A 23,674-nucleotide genomic window follows, 5' to 3' on the forward strand; every position below is an offset into this window, starting at 1 on the left:
TTTCTGACACTTCATATCAAGCAAAGACTGAGAAATAAGCATTCTGAGTAGAAAGTAGTGTTTAAAATAACTCTTGAACACAATGCGTGCATGCCATACTGATAAATGCAAACTCTTTTTATGACCCTCAAATCATATTAAAGAGATGCTTCTTGGCAGAGCCACACTTAAATCATCCTACATTTTTCTCCTTTTTCTCTCATGTGAAAATGTCACCTTAAGAATAATTTTTTAGGAATGAGTGTTTTTTCCATTCTGTATGTCTTTGGATAAATTGTCTGCCAAGATTTTACTGACTGAGGATTTAGAGTTTTTTGGTATTTATTATAACTCTTTGACATTATCAGTATAAATGTTTATAGTACCTATAATAATTATTCTTTGATTATCTTAACATAGAGGATTTTTCTCAATTTCATTAAGAGGAAAACAGCTATCTTTGTACTATTTACTAACCTATATGATTCTCACCTTAAATCACCAATATTGCCACAAAACAGCTGTGAGCTTTAAGGAAATATCACTGAAAATATAACAGGGTTATTATCAACTTTATTCACCTTTCTATAGTGACTGAAAACAAATAAAATCCTTCTGTTAATCTCTGTGAATTTGCTGTTGTTTTCTAAAGAAAATCTACATTAGGGAGAGTTGTCAGGAAAGGTCTCTGAGGATGGGATGTTTTTGCTGAAATCTGGATTTGATTGATGAGAATGTGCCAACCATTGGGAGATCTGAGAGAAGTGTTTCACAACAGAGTAAACAGCAAAAGCTTGGACATGAGAAGAAACTCAGAAGGTCCATGGAACAGAATCCAAGTGCTGGCAGTAGAGCAGAGAGAAGGCGGGAGTTAAATCACGTGTGGCCATATTCTTCTGCTGGGATTTTATTCTCACCATAATCAGAAGCCACTGGAGGATTCTAAAGCAGGAAACTAACTTGAACTGATTTATGCTTTTAAAGGTTATTCTGACTGCTGTGTGAAGAATGGGTTGTAGGAAGCAAAAGTGGAAGCAGAGACAGCAGGTGACAGTGGCTTATATCAGATTTCCTCTAAAGGTCTTGAAGGCATCATGAACCAACATCATTTGGGAAGTAAATAAATCAGTTGCTTTGCCCATGGTCTATTTATTTCCCTTCTTCCAGTATCTTTGCAGATGATGTTGGTAAAGTGCAAATCAGAAATATTACTATTAGGCTGCCTACAAATCAAATTGGTTTAGAGCTATTGTAGTAGAGAAATAATATGCTTTCAGAAAAAGCTTTACCAAAAAGCCGACTTCACTAACTTATGGTTTCTAAAAAGCAAAGCTGTATGTGAATAATCTGACAGGTTGCATTTATCACTTTTCCTAGTATTATTTACTCGGTTATTTTTGCGATGACCTCCCTGAGTTGAACTACCCATTTTATTATCATCTCTTGGCCACACATTAGCCTCAACTTAGTTTAAACTGTTAAAATATATTACCATGCCCTTCATTATTTATTTCAATCAAGAGGAACTGAACAAAAGAATATGTGATATAAAATTGATTTTGGTAAGAAGAAAACATATCAGATGAAAATATATTTCTTATAGTAGAATAAATTTTATGTAATTTTTTAACATAGGAACACTTTTTTCAAGTAATAATTTACACAGAATTCCAAAATATAAAGAAGATAAATAAATTTACTTACATTCATACAAAGACATACTATGCAGCTATTATTTCTACACAGCTATTTATAAAGTAAGAAATATATTCATGAAAAGGAAAATTTCAATTTATTTCAATTAAGTAAATATTGATCATCCTTCATTTGAGCACTGTTCTAGGAGTTCGGGATAAGATAGCAAAGAAGATAGGCAAGGCTCTTGTTCATAGTGTGTTTATATTTCTGAGGAAGTAGACAATCAATTACACAAATAAGTGTACAAGAAATTTCTACATATTAAACTGATCTGCAGAAAATAAAACAAGGTCATGCATTACCAAATTCATGGAGGAAGCAGGATACCAAACATTGTGTGGTTAGGGAAGGCTTCTTGGAGGAGGTAACATTTGAGTAGAAACCAAATAACTAAAGAGGCCAGATGCAGGAAAATATCAGAAGAAAACATTCCAGAAAGAGGCAGATAAGGGCATATGCTCTCAGTTGAAAAACTATGGCTTGTTAAAGGATAGAAAGGAGGCAAGGGAGCAGGTAGGGGATGCGGTCAGTGTCAGTCCTTTCGAAGGGTTGTAACAGAATATCTTTAGACTGAGTGGTTTACAAACAATGGAAATTTATTTCCCACAGTTCTGGAGGCTGGGAAATCCAAGAGCAGGCACTGGTAGATTCAGTGTCTGATGAGGGCCCATTTCCTGGTTCAGAGGTGTACATCCTCTCACGGTGTCCACACTTGTGGGAGAGAGGAGGGGGTCTCTCTGGGTCTCTTTTATAAAGGCTCTAATGCCACTAATGAGGGCTCTGCTGTCATGACCTAATCACCTCTAAATAGCTCCATTTTTAAATATCATCACACTGGGGATTAGGTTTCTTCATATGAACTTTGGGAGGACACAAGCATCAGTCTATAGCAGTCAGTGAAAAAGGACGGTGTAGGACTGTATAGGGCGCCATAGGAAGACACGTAGATACAACCATTTAATGAGAAGCCATCACAGCTTTGAAGCAGGGAAGTGACATGATCTGATGTCTTTTTTTCAATACCATTCTGAGTAGACTTCAGGCAGACCTGATAGTCAGCTACAGTAGGACTTTAGGCAAAAATTTGCAATGTCTTGATTATACATTTGCCTTACATATTTGGGTTTTCAGCTGTCTAAGATTCATTTCCCCTTTAACAGTATCTCTGTTTTCTTAGAGAAATTACCTTTGCCCATTGGACACAGTTTCATCAGGGCCTCTGTATTAGGGCTGTCCAGAGAAAAGAACCGATAGGATATATGTGTATATTACTCTCTTTCTCTAGAGAGATTATAAACATATATCTATCTATCTATTGAGAGATAGGGATGGACAGAGAGAGAGAGGCAGAGAGGGAGAGATGAGAGAGAGATTTATTTTAAGGAATTGGCTCATGCTGCAATGGTGGAGGCTGACAAGTCCGAACTCTGCTGGGTAAGACAGCGGGCTGGAGATCCAGAGAAGAATTAATTATGTTACAGTTCAATTCCAAAGGCAGTCTGCTGGCAGAATTCTCTCTTCTTTGGGCAAAGTCAGTCTATTTTTCTTAAGGTCTTCAACTGATTGGATAAGACCCACCCACGTTAGGAGGGTAACAGGCTTTACTCAAAGTCTATTGATTTAAATGTTAATCTCATGTAAAAAAACACCTTCTCAACAATATCCAGACATGTTTGACCAAATATCTGGGTACCATGGCCTAGCCAAGTTGACACATAAAATTAACCTTCACAGGCTCTATCCCCTCTAGTCAAAGAATGAATGTGATTCAGGCTAGGTCAATCAGATGCTGTCTCCCTTTAGCATGCATTTGAACAGAAGGTCAAAGAAGTACTCCTATCCCCATGGGCACATCGAGACCATGTGATCCTGCCCCTCCATCCACACACATAGTCATGACTTGTGTTTCCCAGTCTCTACTTACTAATCCCTTTAAACGAGTCACCAATAGATTCAGTGAGGCCCCAGTGAAAGTCTAATACTTCACATTTACCTAGGTCAGAGTCATTTAGTTTGTTTGAAATAATAATTTAAAAAAACCTGTAATTGCCTCAAGCAGGTTCCAGATGTTTGGAAAGACATGCATCAAATTAATAATGATTGTCCTGGAGATTGGGCTTTGAGATTGAGGGTTTCCAATTTTTGATGGGTATAATTTTTTAAATTTTCTTGCATAATTTACAATTACCAGCCAATCTTTTTTTAATTAAAGTAAATAATGAAAAACTTTCTAAATTAGCAAGCGGGACAAAAGCAGAATTTTAAATGTTACACGGAGTAGGAGTCCTATCTTTAACTGCAGTAGATGCCCCAGGGGGGCCTCTGCAGAACTGGAGGTTTTATAGGACAGTTTGAAAAACTTCAGTGAAATCCATTGTTTTTGTATTCATAAAAAAAGAAAGAACGGGAGCAGGATAGTTGCTTCCCTTGAGGACATTTAGAACTTGATTCATTGATATATTTTTGGCTCACAGTATTACCTTGTGGCATTTTGCATCAGCTGCTGCCTCTTCCCAAAGCAATAATATATTACATAATTAATTCAGCACAAGCGGTGACTGTGCCAAATCTGTTTATTTAAAAAACGACGCTACTGTTCTTCTCGATAAAGGTATTGCATTCTCTTAAAGGACAAAAGTTAGACTGAAGTAATTAGGAATAGCACAATCACAATAAATTAGGTTTTATCGACATTTACAACTGAGTTTTCAAAGCTGATATTTCAATTAAAAATAGCTATATATTTAGTAACTAACTTGACTTAGCTACTTCCTCCAATAAATCTCTAAGTAAACACCCAGTCAGATGAAGAAATTCCAGTGACAATGATAATATTAATACCAATAACTAATATTATTAAATCTTTAGTATTTGCTAGGAACAAGTTAAGTGTGCTGCATGAATCTTCCTTTATAGTGCTCATAAAAATTCCACATTTTAGATATTATTATCCTTATTATACAGATGACAAACTCAAACTGAGGTTTAGAGACATTATCAGCATTCGTAACACGACACAGGTTTCAACTTGAATTCTGAGTTCTTAGAAACTATCCTATATTGTGATGGTAAGCATCTTTGCAAAATTTTTCTACATAATTTACTAAGCCATCAAAGAGTTCCAGTTAAATGTTTATGAAATTATAAACATCAAGTCCAACTTGAATGACTTACTGTCTTTTTTCTTTGTGTGTGTTTCATAGGAAAACACATCTCCAGTGTTGATTTAAAATAATAATTTGAACAAACTCTTCAACAAGAAGAGGTAGACTTCCATCTTACTACTGAGCAGAACAGTGACTTTGTTCGTTTAATTGAAATTGATAAACTCAATTCTTCCTATTGTTTCCATCCCTAACTGTTCCATAAAAAGTTGAAAATATCTTCACATTGTCTATAAATGGAGACATGAGACAGTCAAGCCTATTCAACATAAACATTAACCAATGATGAAAAGAACAAATGATTTCTTTGCTCTCCTATAATTTCACACATAACTTTCAGAATTACCATAATACAATTTCACACTCTAGACAATATTTGCTGAATTAAAGTTTTCGTTTGTTTGTTTGGCTATTGTTTCCTCAAAATGAATCTGAAATTTCTTTGATCACTTGCTGCTGGTGGCATGTGGGTGTGATTGTTGGTGGGAGAAAAAACAGAAGACAATGCAATATGTTGACTCTAGATGTATTATTTATCATTTCCCCTTCAAACTTCTTTGACAAACAATCTTCTCATTAGAAGGTTATGGGCAGTTTGACAGTTGCCAATTTTTTATTCCTTCATCCATCACTTTGTGGGCTCACAGGACACATTTTGAAAATAAGTCGCCTGAAGACTGAGGGAGGATATAATTTAATATTTGGAAGATTATTGAAGGGGAAAGGAGGCAATATGAACAATGTGCTGGGACAAAAATTACAGACTGAGACTCTCCATGGCAATGGGGAAATCAGCTGACTTTATCTAGACTATCTATTACAGTCCTATTTGAAGGTCATCCTTGACTAGACAATGACCAAAGGTGGTAGTGCTTGCCATTCTATTCTTATTTGAAAACACCAAAAGTGTATTAAAATTTTATATATATCATGGATAATATTTGAATAATCTATGCTTACAATAAATACACACACAAGTGTGTGTATTCATCTACACTTTTATATGTATATATAGACACTCTTTACATATGCATATTTATGGTAAATATACTATCACTGTGAGTGAGAATGCAAGAGCCATGCTTATTCACATTTATATCTGGTATCTCAGTGTCCAATATGTATTTCTTGAAATGTTAATTGATCAATTAATTCAACATTTACTGAACATTTACTATGTGACGTGAATGGGGTCCACCTTAGGATATAATGACAAATAGGAAATTAAAGAACTCATATTTTAGTGAAGGAGAAATGGGTGCAGGACTGTTACACAATGAGAAGTCCAGTACTTAGAGTAGGAAAACATTGGGACACAGAGAAAAACTTAATTTTGAAGACCTATCATTTCAGATTAACTGAGATGAAACTTGAATAACAAAATTAGCTTAAAATATGAAACAAAGTGGGGAGAAGGGAGGGTAATTCTCAGAGAAGTTCAAGTACATATGCAAAGCTCTGTGTTTCCTGATGAGTTGAGTTAGGCAATTTAGAGGAGATGAGACTGGAAAGTGGCCAGATATAACATTACGGTAAATGATATGTTAAAAGCTTTAGAACTTATTTGGCCTATGATGGAACATATTGAAGCTTTTTATTTTAAACAGTGAAAGATCAGATCAGAATTGTATTTCAGAAAAATGCATGCCTTCAGTGAGATGATGGCTGAAGGAGGGAGAGACTAGAGGCTGGGGGTCCAGAGTTCAGAGTATGTTTTTAAATGAGTATTTTGGCAGTGGAAATAGACATCAAACATACTGAGTAACACTTCAGAGATAATGCAGAAAGTGTCTTTGGAGAGTGATTGAGTTTGAGATAGGGGATCATTGAAGTCCAGGTCCAAATCAACAATGACCCCAAAGGTAACAAGAGGTAACATGAGAGTAGGCGTGGACGCATTAGAATGCATGAGAAAGGATAATGAGGAATCTGTGGGAAATACATGTAAAAATATCTAGAAAAAGTGAAAAATGTAAGCTTCGAAATCAGGAGAGACTTCAAGTCAGAAAACAATTCTACAACACACAGATCATCCCTATTTGGAAAAAAATAGAACTCAATGTAAGTTTGGTGAATCTTCGTGCAAACTACCGTTAAGAAAAAAAGCTGCAAAGAATAGAAGTCTAGAAAATCCCTAAGATTTAAGAATAAGCATGAATAAATAAATAAACTAACAAACAAATAAAAGAATCCAGCAGAAAGATTCAGTTAAAAAAAAAGACCATCAAAGCTTTTAGAGGAGAAACTTAGGGCCATCAAGGGGGAGGGAGTTCCCCGATTATAATACGTTTAATGAATATGAGGCAAGAGGAAATTTTAAATGTTATACATCTCTGCAAATCACCACCACCCTTGTAATAACTGAGAAATCTTCCCTGGAAGGAGAGAGCACTATAAATATAGCAGAGGGCTATCTTTGACAGTTACCTGAAAACTAAGTTCTTTATGACAAAGACTCTAGAGGAGGTGTTTGTGGCTAGCCAGTTCTAGAATACAACGAACGTTTTAAACACAGATGGGGAAGAACTCATTAAGGTGTGCATTCTAGCTACTACATGACTATGTCTGCTAAACAACAATTGCTGAAATACTGAAAACTGTATGGCACAATAAAGAAAGAAAAGTATAGATATAGTGAAGACACAGAAAATATGTTAATATTATCAAATTAATAATATGTTAATATTATCAAATTAACACTATTAATATTATCAAATTAATACAGGGACAAATTATTCAGCTAAAAACCAACCAACCAAACAGTATGCAAACACTGTGTTCTGAAAAAGACGTGTAAGGATTTACTGTGTATTTGTGCTTCAATACAAAATCGAGAAAATAGAGCCGTGGATTCTATACTCTCCAAATTTCATAGAATTTTTCCATAATACTAAAAGATGTCCACTAGACAGGCATAATAACAATTTTAAGAGAGTCAGAAAGTGAGAACAAATTTACACAATATATTGGAAGGATTTTATGTCATCCCCGTTTTCAAGTCCCCTCAATTAGCATAGAGTTCAGCATATATTAGGGTCCAGTTGATGTTTATCAAATTAATAGATAAATAATAATTAGCACAGGACTATGAATTGCTTTAGGACCCCTGAGACACCAGATTTATATATTTACATATTCAATACAATATTAATCTTAGTGTTTGTGAGGACATTAATTTGTGCTGGAGGCAGTTTTCTGCAGTAGAAAAACAGAAAACATTTATTACGTAAGTTTATCTCTAAACATGATTATTTGCATTTCAATAAACAGTAAATTTTTATTTTCATTATATCCTAGTTTATGAGCTAAACATTGTACTACACTAGCTTTTAAAGTTTTTCTGAGCTGATAAACTCTGCACACCTTGTAGTAGAACTAAGAATGTTTTCTCAAGACAAGAATACTACTGAGGTAATTGGTGGAAAATTTCACATCAACACAGAAGGTAAGCAGATGTCAAAGCTTTCAAAATTTGAAGAATTAGTTCAGGAAAGGCTTGGCAAGTATGTAATTAGAGTCCTGTTTGCCTGACATAAATGGCTAGTTCTCTCACTCTGAATAGCAAGATCTCATTGAAATTTCCAGAAATTTTAACAAAATATATAAAAGAAAATAGAAAGAAAGAAAGTTTTAAAAAATGAAAAGACAGACATAAACACAGCAATTTGAATGTGAAACTCAAAAACTAGCTCCGGTTCTTAACCCCGGCCATCCAGATGGTATCCAACATGACAGGTGGAACACAAGGAAACCTGATGTCAGTACTATGGCTGATTTTACTTTCCAGTGGTTGCCACAACAAAACTTCCTTCCCCTTATGTTCTTCTTACAATGTGACTTCTATACTCCTCTCATCAGAAGATGGTATGTACTTTTACTCCTTGAATCTGCCAGAGGTTTGACTACAGCAGACGCTGCAAATTACAAAGCTAGTCCATAAAAAAGTTCTGCCTAATTCTCTTGAGAAGTTTTTTTCTTGGAACCCAGGGCCTTGCTGTGAGGAAGCCCAAACAACCTAGGAGAGGCCCATATGGAATGCAGATGAAGCCTCCAGAGCACAGGCCTCCTTGAGCTCCAGGCAACAGCCAGAATCAACTTGGTTTGGTTAAGGGTTCTGAAAGTGGTACCCAGCCCCCAGGCAAGGTGGTCCAGCCAAAGATACGTGGAGCAGAGATGAGATGTTCCCTGAAGTTTGCTAAAACTGCAGTTTTATGGGCAAATTTAAAGATTGTAGTTTAAAGTCACTTAGTTTTGATGGTTTGTTATGAAGCTACTGATAATGAGAACTAGTGCCTAATTTTGCAAGTAAACATATTTGTTTTTTTCTACTTGGCAATAAAAATATACCCTTTTATGAACAAATACTTGGCATAATTATTTGAATACGTAAAACTAAAATCTTTTTTGTTTCACAGAATGGTAAAGAATGGGTCAATATGATAGAAATGATTATGAAGCATACGTTTGATCATTCTGGAATTTACAGCATAACATTTAATTCAAGCTACATGCTTTAAAAGAAAACATTTTTTACTTATTAACTGTAAGACGATGGAAAGTTACTTAAACTTGTTGTACCTCAGAGATCTCATCTGTAAAATGACTATAATAATGCTAACTAGCCAAAAGGATTTCAATTAATATTTTTATAGAGTTTAGCAACAGTTCATGACAAAGTGAACAAGCTATACAGTGATTAGTCATTATTATCATTTATATTGTTACCCCAAAGCTGGAGGATGGCCTTGTCTCTAGCATGAAACTGCATGGAAGTGAGAAAGATACTTAGTCTGTAATCAGGAAAAGAGAGGAAGGGACACTCAAAGATCCTTTATAAAGTCAATGCATTCTGCTTCTTAAGCTGCAACATCTGGCTTCCTTTACTTCTCTGACTACATCAAGTTCTGCTAAACAGCCACCAGACTGATTCATTGATTTTAGTCTATATTATACCAGTATATCCCTTCTGTTGGGATCTCACTGGCACACAAGCTACATAAATTAACTTGGAAAAATAAATTAATACTAAAAATTTTTTTTCTCACCATGTTCACCGTCACTAATAATCTTCTTATCAGCATTCAACAAAATAATATCTTGAAATATAACCTTAGATAATCTACAACTATTTGTCTAGATAAGTTCTTTGTTAGCCTTTTGGTCTGAATAATTACTCCATTGAGCTGAAATTTACATTATTTTCTTCATTCAATTCACATCATAACATTTATTCTTTTTTTCTCCGGCTTTTTGGTTATGCAAGTCAACTAGACCAGAAATTATTTGTGCCAGGAGACGTAAAAGTAATTCTCAACCATTTAAGATCTACTACAAGTAATGCTGATAGATATAACATGGATAAGAACTCTTTGAAGTGAATAGAATGTAATGCTATTGATGTTTAGGAGAAGGAATTTCTGTTTTATTCTTAAAAGAAATCTCCAATACAGAGAAGAACCCCAAAACCACAGTTCTCACATGTTTGACAAAAAAATTCAAATACTTTCTAACAAATTCTGACATCATGAGCCATGTTACTAACCCAGAAAGATGAATGCTTTCCAGAGGGACAACAAAAACATTAGTCAAATAGTCAACTCCTAGGAATCTGACTTCTCTAAAAGAAAATTAATATTTTTTTACTTTTATAGGAGACATTGATATTTTGGCCTAAGCAGGATATCTATTTGCCTTATAATTTTTATTCTTAGGTAAAAATATTTATCATCCAGGCAGATCCAAGATGTGAATTCCAAGCTGGTAGTAATTTATAGCTCGATTAGAATTAAAAAAAAACAAAACATGTGGAATCAAGTGTAGAAAATATGTATTCATGCCTTACCTTTCTGCTTCTTTATAATACATCTTTAAGGGATAGATATTTGCATTCAGGATTCATTAGCTCCCACTTTCAAACAGCCAAGCATAATCTCCAATAATATTTCAGGACTCTGAGAGGCTAAAGAGTATCCTATTGACCTGTGTATCCTCTGACTTGTGACTGAATGTTTATATGTGAATTTCAGGAAATGTTGGTTATTTCTCTGAGTTTCTCAGAATATGTTGGACACTGAACTCTGTTACGATGTTTCTTTTCCTTTTTTTTTCGGTGAGGAAGATTAGCCCTGAGCTAACAGCTGTTGCCAATCTTCCTCTTTTTTTGCTTGAGGAAGATTAGCCCTTAGCTAACATCCATGCTAATCTCCCTCCACTTTACATGTGGGTCACTGCCACAGCATGATCGATAAGTGGTGTAGGTCTGTGCCCGGGATCCAAATCTGAGAACCCAGGCCACCAAAGGGGAGCACACTGAACTCAACCACTATGCCCCAGGGCCGGCCCCTGAATTCTGTTATGATTTATAGGTAGAAAAAATAAAATGCTCAGTGTTAAGTGGATTGTTGCTTCATGACATACTTTCTATTTTGTAAATCATATAATTATGCATTGTGACCAAAAATTTGCCCATATTCTCTGAAAATGATTCTGAACATAAATATTTTTCAACACCCTTATAGTGAAGTTTGCTGTTCTCACTTAACATGTCTTCAAAATATTTGAACAGGATCTCATTAGGGTTAAAGAGGGGTAAGAGAAGGGGGAAAAAGTGAGAGTATACTTACCGGAGTTCTCAACTCAGGTATGGCAGCTTGATAGGTGAGTGGGCGACAATCACGAGTGTTTGGCACAAGGACACAAGGAAGAAACATTGGACCCAAGTCATCTCCATCCAGAACATCCACTGTGAGGGTGGTGGTGGTGGTTCGTCGTTCATTCAGATTTTGTGCACGGTCCTGTGAGAGAAGAAAAAAGAAAAAAGACAATGTGATGGACTTACTCTTCCCTTCATCTTGACTAAAGTGTAGGCATTGACAGGTTTCTTCCTCACTACAGGCACCTGACCTCCCTTTTCTTAAGAGCTTTTACTTTAGGAACCTTGTGATTATAAATACTTTCTCTACCACTTTAAGATGTAAATCCTCTCCCAGCTCAAACTGCCACCAGTTTCATAACCCAAGATTCTTTCTCAAAGACCTGGGAATCATTCTTTTGAGATGTAATCATCATGGAAGACAGAGCTCCTCCCAGTCACCTTAGTGGGGTCGGAGCCTAACTTCCACAGGAGGCCTCCTCCAAACTGTGAAACTATCCCATCAGGAAGATACAAAAAAGTTAACTTTTCCTTTGAGAGAGCCAATTAGCAAACACTGATGGCCCCTGATTCCTCCACCCCCACCCCAGATCTTTTGTTCTGTTTTTTTTTTTTTTTGGATGATACTTCAGGCATTTTAGGTTTATTAGATAAATTTTAGTTACTTAAAAAAGTACCTCAGAAAAGAAAAATGAAGAGGGAAATAAAGAGAAGGAAAGAAGCGGAAAACCCACCAGATCTGCTGTACTCTTATTAGGGAAGTATTTTTTCATATTTCACATAAGCTTTTCTATTATTAAGTATTTTGAGAGCATTCTGTGTCTCCATGTAGTCTGCTGACATCACTAAAATAACCTAATTTTCCAAGTTTCTAAATGAGAACTGTTTTATTTTGTTTTTATTCTCTGATATTCTAAAAAGCTACAGTTTCTGAGAAGAGTGACCTTGCAGCAGTTTTGGGAATTATGTTTGAACTTTTTTCCATTAGACATATTGCCAAGAGAACAGAGGTTTCTTTTTTTGTTTTTTTGGCTTTTAGCTTTGATTTTGGTTTGTTTTCTTGTTTTATTTTATTTTCCAGTTTTATTGAGACATAATTCACATACAGCACTGTATAAGTTTAAGGTGGATAGCATAATGATTTGATTTACACATATTGTGAAAAGATTACCACAATAAGTTGAGTTAATATTATCTCATATAGATAAAAAAAAAAGGTTTTTGCTTTGTGTTGAGAACTCCCACTCCAGCTCTTAACAACTCTCCAGTCTTTCTTTTGAGCCGAGTTGAGTTCAGACAGCAATCTGGTCTCCCCATTGCCACAGTCTTGAATAAAGTCTTCCTTCCCCATTTAACTTTGTCCAGTGAAATTTTTGCTTTGACCATACATTGCTATTAACTAAAATGCATACTTATTGAGATTTCCCTAGTTTTTACCCAGCTTTTACCATTTTTTTCTTTCAGGATACCATCCAGGATACCAGCCATCATGTCTTCTTAGGCTCCTTTTGGCTCTGACAATTTCTCAGACTTCCCTTGTTTTTGATTACCTTGACAATTTTGAGTACTAGTCAGATATTTTGTAGAATGTCCCTCACTGCAGGCTTTGTCTGTTGTTTTTCTCAAGATTAGACTGAGATTATGCAGTTTAGGGAGGAAAACCACAAAGGTAAAGTGTCATCTCTTCACCTTATACCAAGAGTGTATATTACTGATCCCGGGTGCGGACATAGCTCAGGGCCAGGCTTCCTCAGCAAAAAAAAGGAGGACTGGCAGTAGTTAGCTCAGGGCTAATCTTCCTCAAAAAAAGAAAAAAGTGTATATTACTAACATGATTTATCTCTTACGTTAACCCTGATCACCTGGCTGAGATGGTGTTCGTCAGATTTCCGCACTGTAAAGTTACTTTCTTTTTTCTCTTTCCATTTCTTTGGAAAGAAATCTCTTTTTTGGAGCAGGAATGATTTCATTAGAAGGAGCAGCAATGATTTCATTAGAAATTTACATTAATTATATTTATCTAAAGAATATCTATCACAAGGACACAAAGAAGAAACATTGGACCCAATCATCTCCATCCAGAACATCTACCATGAAACTGGTGGTGGTAGATTGTCACTCATGATGGTAGAATCTGGAAATGCCTTCCTTTCATAGTATTTAATTATCCTGAAGAATCATTATATTTTTCTATCTCTTTAAAATTCTTTTTTGTACAACTCTAAAAAGTCATTATACTTACATGCATGTTCATCGCAGCAGTATTCACAATAGCTAAAAGTTGGAAACAGTTGGAATATCCACCAGTGAATGAATGGAGAGACAAATGCATATATACAATAGCACAGCCACAAAAAGGGACGAAGTACTGATATATATACTACAACGTGAGTGAATGTTGAAAACATTATGCTAAGTGAAAAAAGTCAGACAAAAAGTTACGTATTGTACAATTCCACTTATTTTAAATATCAGACTAGATAAATCCATAGAGACAGTACACAAATTGGCAGGTGCAAGGGGCTGAGAGAGCAGGGATGGGCATGAGAAGCCACTGATTAAGGGGTACAAAGTTTCTTTTTGGAGCGATGAAAATGTTTGGGAAATAAACAGAGGTAGAGAGTGAACAATAATGTGAATGTGCCAGATGTCACTGAATTGTTTACTTTAAAATGGTTAATTTTATGTTATGTGAATGTACCTCATGAAAATTTTTTTAAAAGTAATATACCAATAGACTGGTATTTGTTGATATGTTGCTTATAAAATGTTTTCTCATGTGACATTTACCAGACATTAATATTTGCTTACCAATTTAAAAATATCCCTCTTTATTGAGCTTGGTGCACAATACTGCATTCCAGTTATGCTTGTGCCCAATCTAGTTGCTCAAGAAAGGTTGTAAAGAAGTGTTCTACGGTAAGATCTCAGAAAGCAGGAAGCTCTATTGGTGGAATTTTGCAAGTGCAACCTTTCTGGAATGTAATAACTCTGTGACTCTAGTATTCTTTGATGTTTGGATTCATTATAAGATACATTGTGGCCAAAACATGGGGAAAAAACCCTTAAATTTCCAAAGTGTGAAACTCACTGGAATCCTCAGAGTGGATATAAAAATTATTTAAAACTAAAGACATTTGAGATTGAACATATATGGAAAGAAGCCTTCTCAGAGCTTCCCCTATCTCACTAAAGACAGAAACTTCTGGAAGTGAGTCTGCCATGAATCCTTTCTCTGGGGGCATTTTATGGCCATGAAGAAAAAGAAAACAATTAGCACCTGCATAAACATACATTACCACAAACTATAAAGTTGGGTTTGTATACCTAACTTAATGAGGAATAGGGGAAAAAGGCTTCTGCAGAAAGAAAAAATGGGTTTCTAGGGAGAACAACCAGGAGATGATATTTATTATATCTAGTACAGTTGAAAGTACAGTAGGGAACAGCATGTAACACATGAGATAATTTTGGTGGTCCACAAACAAACTTTTAAAATTTTACTTTAAATGTGAATTTTGAGTATGTATAGAATAACATAATTTAACATAAATTTATGGGTTTATTTTCAAATTTTAGAAAACACAACAGGCTCATCAAACTTACCATTTTAAAATTAAGATTGCTTAGGATAAAGTTTTACAAAAAGCTGAATCAATCTAAGAAAAATTTTAAATAAATAACAATTTTATGTGATATTGGATGTAGGAAAAATATTTTAATATCTCAGAAGTAGCATTTCTACAGTTTGCATGTTACTCAGCCTCCCACCTTATATGTCACCCTGTCACTGTAATACACAAAGTGGAGGATTTCTATCCTGTCTTTCTTTCACTCTGTCAGCAACAAATCCCTCACTACTTTCTGCTTTGTATCACTGTAACTTCACCGTAAAATGGATACAAGTGCATAAGAGATGGTGTACATTTACCAAAATACATAATGTAGGCTTTTATCTCATAATGGGAAAAGATATTGCTTAGAAAGTGTTGATATATGAAACATAAATTTTTAAGTGGAAAAAAAAACAAGACTAGAGATCCTACTATGGGGAAGGAAAAATAATTTACCCTCTACCTTTCTAGGTTCTTGGCTGAGATCGCCCCCCTAGGTAATAAAAGGCAGATTAATAGGAGAAAAATAAACATAAGTTTAACAATATGTATACCTCCTGTATACATGGGAGATACCCAGAAAAATTGAGTGACCCCCTAAATGGCCCAAGCCATCACCTTAAATACCATCTCTAGCTGGGAACAAAGGAAGGTGTCTGGTAGGGGGAGCCAAAGTTTCAGGCAGAGCACAGTAAACAAGGGTATGCAGTTATGCAGATTTTAGTGCATGCCTTCTCCAATGGTAAGAGTTTCTACAAATTTAGTTATCTTTCTCTTCCAGGTACAGAGAGGCAGACACCCTTACAAATGGAGATTTCCCTTATAAGTGTCAATTGCTCTTACAAAAGGGTCACTTACACATGATTTTCAGAACTCCTCTGGTGTGTGCTAGTTTTTAAAAATAATCAGCCTAAAATAATCCATATGCCAAAGAGGAACATTTTGGGTTCTGCTCCTCTTCACTACTTTGAGCAGAGAGGTAGCAATGAAAAAATATCAACATGGTTTCCACACATGTGGAGATTCCCCATGATTTGACACCAATACATGCAACATAAAGAGAGATCTGAAAATAGGTCTCATACACACTCCTAACTTGTGAGCCCATGGAAGATGTTGCTAATCCATGATGCTCTTCTCCCAGTTTGGAACCAAATTTGATCTTAAAAAGTTGTCTAAAACAAAGCCCCTGGCAATTGAGATAAAAAACAAAATGACAAAAAACCTTTTGTTCTTTCTAGTAAAATGCTACTGCTCAAGACTGCTCTGGGTAAAAGAAATAGCATTCTAAATTGGGAGTGATAAATAAAACATAATTATTTGCATAAATATTTTATATGATTTCATTAAGTTTACATTTTTGTTCATTGCTATGTGAAAATCTAATACATATTAAAAACTACCAAAAAAATTCCTTCCTTCTTCTCTCCCATTTTCCTTCCTCATTTCTCTTATTTCCTTTTTTAAGAAATAAGATAATATTTTAAATTTTAAACATTTAAAAATAAGATAATATCTCATTAATTTAGGAAACTGTACTGTAACTGGAAAGCAAGAATATTCCTCTTTTAAAACTTATCTAAGTCTGACTGGTAAATTTGTATTTTCTTAATGTGCATATTATTTCACATATTTATACATTTGCTAACATTAAACATTTAATTACATGAAACCTTTAATTAACTTCCATAAAAATAAATCACTATTTAACTGTTGCGAGTACAGTTATGCAAGGAATTGCAGATGATACAAAGAATAATCCAGCATAAAAGTTTATATGCATATTTTAGTAAAACCAACACAGCAGAGACAAAGCAGATAGCCATTGGTAGTCTTTTTTTTCTTTTTTTAAAGAGTGGCACCTGAGCTAACAACTGCTGCCAATCTTTCTTTTCTTCTTTGTGCTTTTTCTTCCCAAATACCCCCAGTACCTAGCTGTGCATTCCAGTTGTGGGTCCCTCCAGCTGTGGCATGTGGGAAGCCGCCTCAGCATGGCCTGACGAGCGGTGCGGTGTCCGCACCCAGGATCCCAACCAGTAAAACCCTGGGCAGGGCCAGCGGAGTAGGAAAACCCAACCACTCAGCCACTGGCCGGCCCCCATTGGGAGTCTTGATATCAAGGTGAGCTTCAATCATGGTCTGTCACTTTTTGACCATTGAGCATATTTTGTCATGAGTAAGATCACTGCCATGGAAATTAGTTATGCAGTTTTTGTCCTGAACATCCTCAGTAGTTAGCTTGAGTTTTCTAAATGCAACATCATCATTCTGCAGATCAGCAAGGCTTACTTCAAAAACACAACGCTTAAGGACATCAGATGCAATTTTGGGTCCTCGAGTTCTTAGTGAGTAATGTTTTTCCAATATTTCTTACATTAGACATAGCTGGTGATTTCACATCACACCAATCTTTCTTCGAAAATGGATCAACCACTTTCTTCTTGGCTCCCTTTGCACCGCCTTTTGTAACAAGGAGATTAGGAAGATCTCTTACACTCAGCATCAACAAGTCCACTAAATCCAGAAGAAGATGATGGAAGTCATGACCCAAGAGGTGCAGACAAATGACTTGAAAGAAGTGGTCAATAAATTGATTTCAGGCAGTATTGGAATTAATGTAGAAAAGCCTTGCCAAACTATTTATCTGCTCCATGATGTCTTTGTTAGAAAAGTAAAAATGCTAAAGAAGCTCAAATTTGAATTAGGAAAACGCATGGAACTTCATGGTGAAGGTATTAGGTCTGGAAAAGCTACTGGGGATGAGACAAGTGCTAAAGTTGAACAAGCTGATGGATATGAGCCACCAGTTCAAGAATCTCTTTAAAATTCAGACTTTTAATGGAAACAAATAAAAAGCTTATTTGTAGGGGGGAAAAAAGCACTTTTATGTAAAAATTTAAAAGCCTACATGTATCTTCAACACAGAAGCAAGAAAACCATGGGAATATTCATCAGAGTGTGGGATTTGACCTAGCTGAAGCATTCTGTCAATGCCTCACAAGGAAGTGGTATTGACCTGGTCCCTAAATCTTTAGCATCTTTATTCAAAGCCTCCAATCCTCTGGCCCCGTCCAACGGCAACACAATGTTCAAGTCTTCAGAATCATATTGTAACCTGACATCTGGCCTATCAAAGACACCTGCTGTTTTTGAATGAATTATTTATTAAAAAAGTAGAAATTTTCATGAATACATTGCAAGAAAGAAACAATTTCTTTTTTAAAAAAAAGAGATACGTGCCTGGTAGAGCTTTATAAAAGAAAATTACTTTTATAGATAACTCAGAGATAACTAACTCATTGTCACAATCCACTCTTTACAAAGCACATTTTTATGAAATTGCAAATATTTCAACTGCGAAAATGTTAAGGCAGTAAAACTCCTCTAACCGGCAGATGATAAGTAAGACTTCTACTCCTTCAACCCAACTGAAAGGCTTTCTTGCTATAAAATAGTTTAATTACCCACTATTCTTTGATCAAACTAGAGGCAAATGCTAATTTCTAATTACCTGCTCTGTATTTAGAAGTGGATTAAGTTAAATATTAGTTGTGTGAAGTGGGGTCAGAAAACACGTAAAGTCTAACTGATACTATGAAATTATATGAAACCCGGATTTAGAATGAGTATGAGACAGACATGCTGATGTTCTGATTTATTTTTAAGGCAGTGTCATAGGAACCTTGGAATACAGAGATTTCTCACATTTACATACTCGGTATTCAAGCAGTTTGTAGTTTAATAAAATGGCTAGAAGCACCTACTAGAATTGCTCGTAGATACAAATATTAAAGACTCTTTCATTACATTATCAAGTATTTGCAGTAGAGAAAGAAAAAAAAAGTTGCCATAGTTACAGAGCTGCCCTGAGTCTTTTGATCTTAACTCAGTTACTTAAGACCATTGAGGTGTTTTTTTTGCTTCTGTTCACTAATGATAGATGGAATATCACTGACAGAAATTTTAGAACTTATCCCAGTAACTTGATTCTGTTAGATTTCTTTATTCAGAAAAGAAAACAGCAGCAAGATTGAGTTGCTCTAAATCACTTTGAAAGTGAATTCTTTTTTTTCCCTTGAAAGTCTGTCTTTGAGACATTTACCTACTTTTCCTTAAATTTTTATGCATACTAGTAGACAGAATAGTATCATATCTTACATCTCCACATGCTTACATATCTTCATTAACCACTATCCTCTCATTTCAGTCCCACTCTCTAGAATACGCCCGAGAAATTGGCAGAGCAATAAAGGATGGGTGTAAAATTAGCACTGGTTCCACATATTGGTAAGGAACAGATATAAGGAAAGGTCAGGGTGGGTTATTTCTGAAAAGTTGTTTACATAGGTTGAAATCCAAAAGTATAGAAAGTGACTTTTATATCCAAATCCATAGGATCACGATGTTTACACACATTTTGAGTATGCATTGCCGTTAAAAGACAAGACTAGAGCTAAAAAAGAAATAATAGCACTATATTTTAAGGAATTATAATATCTTATCATGAAAGACAGCTAGTCTCTAGATTTTTGATATTTGAGAAAATGTAGAATATATTTAGAGAATAGGAGAAAATATTGAATAGCCCTACTATTGTTAAGATAATTCAGAAATTGCTCTTGCAATGATTCTAAATTAAACGTAAACTTTTTCTTTCTGACAATTATTTAAGGGCTCTCGAGTACTTAAGAGTCCTTAGTATTTCCCACAGGATGACAGTAATGCAAAGGAGAAGTGGATTTGAAGAAAATGTATGGATGGGGGAGTTTGATTCTTTTGTGACTTAGAGTAACATACCAAAATTGAAGCTTTTGGTCACGGAATGTATTGGCAATTTCAACAAAATGAAAACTCCTTGATCTTTGTACTTCACTGAACTTCCTTTCCTGGATTTTTTTCTCCTGTTTTCTAGAATTAATCATTCCCTCGTTGGATATTTATATTTAAAATAAACACAGTGGGGAATGTTGCTGCACATATTCTCAAGATAACAAGTGATATGTTTTCTAACATTGATCAACCAAAACTCTTCCATGTTATTTAAGAATCACAGCGTGTTCACATGGATAAAAAGAAACCTCCCAGCCACATGAAATTTGATGCCTCACTTTGCAAATCAAACCTTTGTACCATAAGCAAAGCCAGGCCCAAGCTGAGCAATGTTCAGTAATTTATCATCAGACCTCTTAGATTCCACTGACTTTAAAGGCAAAATTGATTGCCCGTATTTCAATTCTCCTTATGACTCCAAGATAATATGTAGATTTTTAATGTACATAATTTACATTGTACTTTGGTTTACATACCACCAATAAAACAACAAAAAACAATGAAGACTATAAAAGAATAATTAGAGAGATATTTTAGATATGTGGATGTCATTATCCTATATACATATAAAGATATAAATTATATAGATATTGGTATATACAAAGCAGTAAAGGTTTAACAACCAGCTGTCTGAGACAAGAAGCCCTGATTCATAGCATTTGTCACTTTTCTTACTATAAATACTCCCATCATGGCCACAAATGTGAGGAATTGCGAACTTGGAATTGGGAAGAGACACCCACAATCAGCCCTCAAGCAAATAGAAACCAGTTTTCTGGTTCCAATTACCCACTGTTTTAAGTAAAGTATACATCTAAAATGTGAAGTCAATGGGCATGCCGCTTTATAATTTGTGGGGATGTGATGTGTTATAACACTTAGAAAATAATATGGCATTGTCTACTAAAATTAAAAGTATCTGCATACATATATATGCATACTTTTTCTCATAGTAGTGCCAGTTTTTAATTATCCACTTTTGATTCTATAAAGTACCAGCATTTAGTGGTTTATGTAACACTGTAATGATATCAGAATATATTCCAAGCATTAGTCTAAGTACATTTATATTTGCTAACTTGCTAATACAAGAACTCTATGTGGTATATTTCACTAATATTTCCATTTTATTAGTTAAGCAACCAACATACAAAGTATGCCCAAAGTCACACAGCTAGTAAATGGCAGAACTGGGATTTCAATCCAATCAATGTGGTTCTAGAGGTTTTTTTACCACCATACTGCATTCACAGCCTCTCATAAGAGTCATGAGGGTAGCCATCAATTCCAGTTCAAAAAACAAAAACAAACAAACAAGCAAAAAAACCTCAAAGTATAGTTGAATAAGTCGTGATACATCCTAATTTTGGTATATTCTACAGCTATTAAAAGGATATAATTCTGAAAATCTTCAAAAACAACAAAAAGCTTATAGTCTGTATTCAATATTCACATTTTGCATGGTATAATTTAAATTTCTTATAGAAGTTATTATTACAGATAAATTCAAATCTTCCTTCAACTTCTCACCAATTCTATTCCATCTGTTCAATCATTCATGTATAGCCTTCTATTTCATAATTTTATCCCTCAGATGCTAAAAATGTATCACTCTCTCCCTCAGTTATGAGTAGTCTAGCAAACTGGATGCAAATTGTTCTATTTGGCTTTATAAACATTTCAAATTAGACAACAATTCAGAAGATTTCTTTTAGCTTCCATTTGTTTACAAAAATTAGCTCATTTTAAATAGCACAATTAAAATTAGCTTTCAAATACATTCCACAGCAATCTGACTTTTCCATAAATTATGTTAGAAATTCTGAGTCAGACAGGGAAATTAAATACTTCCTTCACATTTTTACTTATGTAGAAATTTTTTTTTTTTTAAAAGACTTCAGTGTTTTGAGTAGCTCTGAAAGGCTCTTCTCCAGTAGATTTTACTTTTTCCTATAACAACAGTTTTCACTCTAGTCTCTACCATTGGACACCAAGACAATCCACATTGAATTGAAAAAAAGAAATTGAATGAAAGCCTAGAATTCGGGTTTCAAATATTAGATTTCTGTCTTTATTTACCCATATACATTTTAGATATGCATTTATAGATATATGTGTGTATACACACACACATACACACTTTCTGGTGAAGTATCTCTAAGAAAGGCAAAATATGGCCATTTAGTGACAGTTTGTTGCCTATAAACTGGCTCAGAACAGCTGATGGAGGATATTTACCTTTGCCTCTCACGGCTGTCTTTCTGTTCTGTTGTATAAGTAAGATTTTAATACTTAGGCATCATTAAAGGCACAGACTGCCTTCAGGGTCTGCCTACCTTTCGGAACGTGGCCTTGTCACTTGCTATGGGAGTTTTTCAATGTTAGATGCTATCTGTGGCCAGCCCTGCTGGTTTTTTGCAAAAATGCCAGCTCCATTCTTCTCCTTGCTGTTGAATTTTCTTTTCCAGGTCATCAATGTGCCCAGCCCCGGGAGATGAACCATTCCTGGTGTCATCCAGAGATGATATCTCATTCTTCTTTACCACACACAGACTTCCTCAACCTTCCTTTCCACTATGCTGACTATGTGATCCAGTTCTGTAGGGGGAAGCTGGGTGGGAGAGGGCTCTGGGAAAGAGTTTCCTCTCAGATAAAAGAAGACAGAATCAATAAACATAAAAAGAGTCCTAGTTTTTCAACTCTTTCTTCTTGCTTACACTCAGACTTGAAATACAGCTGTGATGCTCATGACTGTGGTAGTCCCCAGCACCCAACAGATAAGACATTGGAAAAATAGCCAAACTTCAGGGAAGGGCAGAGTGGAAGGAGAGAAGGAAGTCAAGTCTTTGGTGATATACTTGAGCTGTCAAACCAACCCTTGAACCACATAAATCTAGGGATTTTATTAAAATAATAATAATAACAATAAATGACCATGTTATATAAGCAACTGTTTTTCAGGTTTTCTGTTACTCCTGTCCACATATCACAGTTATGGTTATAGTAGTCGATATCTGGTGAGCAGCTAGTCAATAAACGATAGGCATGAGGGAAAGGTTACCAATTCAACAGCTGTTCTCCACCTTTAGTGTACTTTGGAATCCCCTAGAGAGCTACTAAAGAATGCAAGTATTCTACTTCTGCCCTCTACAACTTTTCTTCAGACGGTCTGAGGTTGGGTCCAGAAATCTGCATTTTTAATATGCTCCCGAGGTGATTCAGCTGCAGCTGTTTGGTGGACCACACTTTGAGAAATACTTCAGTTTGAACTAAAAACAAATTATTGAAGAGTGGGTGCAAGTGATTCAGAGAGTGTAGAACACAATGAGTGGAAACAAGCCTCTCACCCCATCCTATCCCATTCTTCAGCTGGAACGATATAATATATAAATTACACAGAGGGCAGGACGACCTTGTTGAGGTTGCAAATTACACTGAACACTCTACGAGCACTTACACATTTTGCATAAGGTTTTTACCTCCTAAGTTCACAGGAGTAAAGTAAGAGAAATTCAATACTCACATTAGCCTGGATGATGACAAAGTAGCGAGTCTTATCTTCATAATTGAGCCTCTTTCTTAACACTACGTTTCCAGTCAACATGAGGGGAATTTCAAAGGTGTCATTGGATGTCTGTGAAAAGGTAAAGATACATATTTCGGATCATTTGAATATAAGATGAATTAAAGAATTCGATATTGTAGTTTAGTCCCCTTGAAAATTACAGTTGGCATTC

The 23,674-nt window shown here is 35.3% G+C and overlaps 1 protein-coding gene across 3 annotated transcripts in view; it reads right to left on the reverse strand.

Moving 5' to 3' along the window:
• Nucleotides 1-23,674, reverse strand: part of PCDH15 (protocadherin related 15) — a 952,630-nt gene that overhangs the window by 399,647 nt on the left and 529,309 nt on the right. For all 3 annotated transcript variants that reach the window (XM_070262649.1, XM_070262641.1, XM_070262642.1), the window contains 2 exons: nucleotides 23,461-23,571; nucleotides 11,465-11,635 (listed from right to left, as the gene is read on the reverse strand). In XM_070262649.1, coding sequence (XP_070118750.1) covers nucleotides 11,465-11,635; nucleotides 23,461-23,571 — 282 coding nt within the window. The remainder of the gene's footprint in view (nucleotides 1-11,464; nucleotides 11,636-23,460; nucleotides 23,572-23,674) is intronic.

The sequence above is a fragment of the Equus caballus genome, chromosome 1 (assembly GCF_041296265.1).
Source record: "Equus caballus isolate H_3958 breed thoroughbred chromosome 1, TB-T2T, whole genome shotgun sequence".
Taxonomy (NCBI): domain Eukaryota; kingdom Metazoa; phylum Chordata; class Mammalia; order Perissodactyla; family Equidae; genus Equus; species Equus caballus.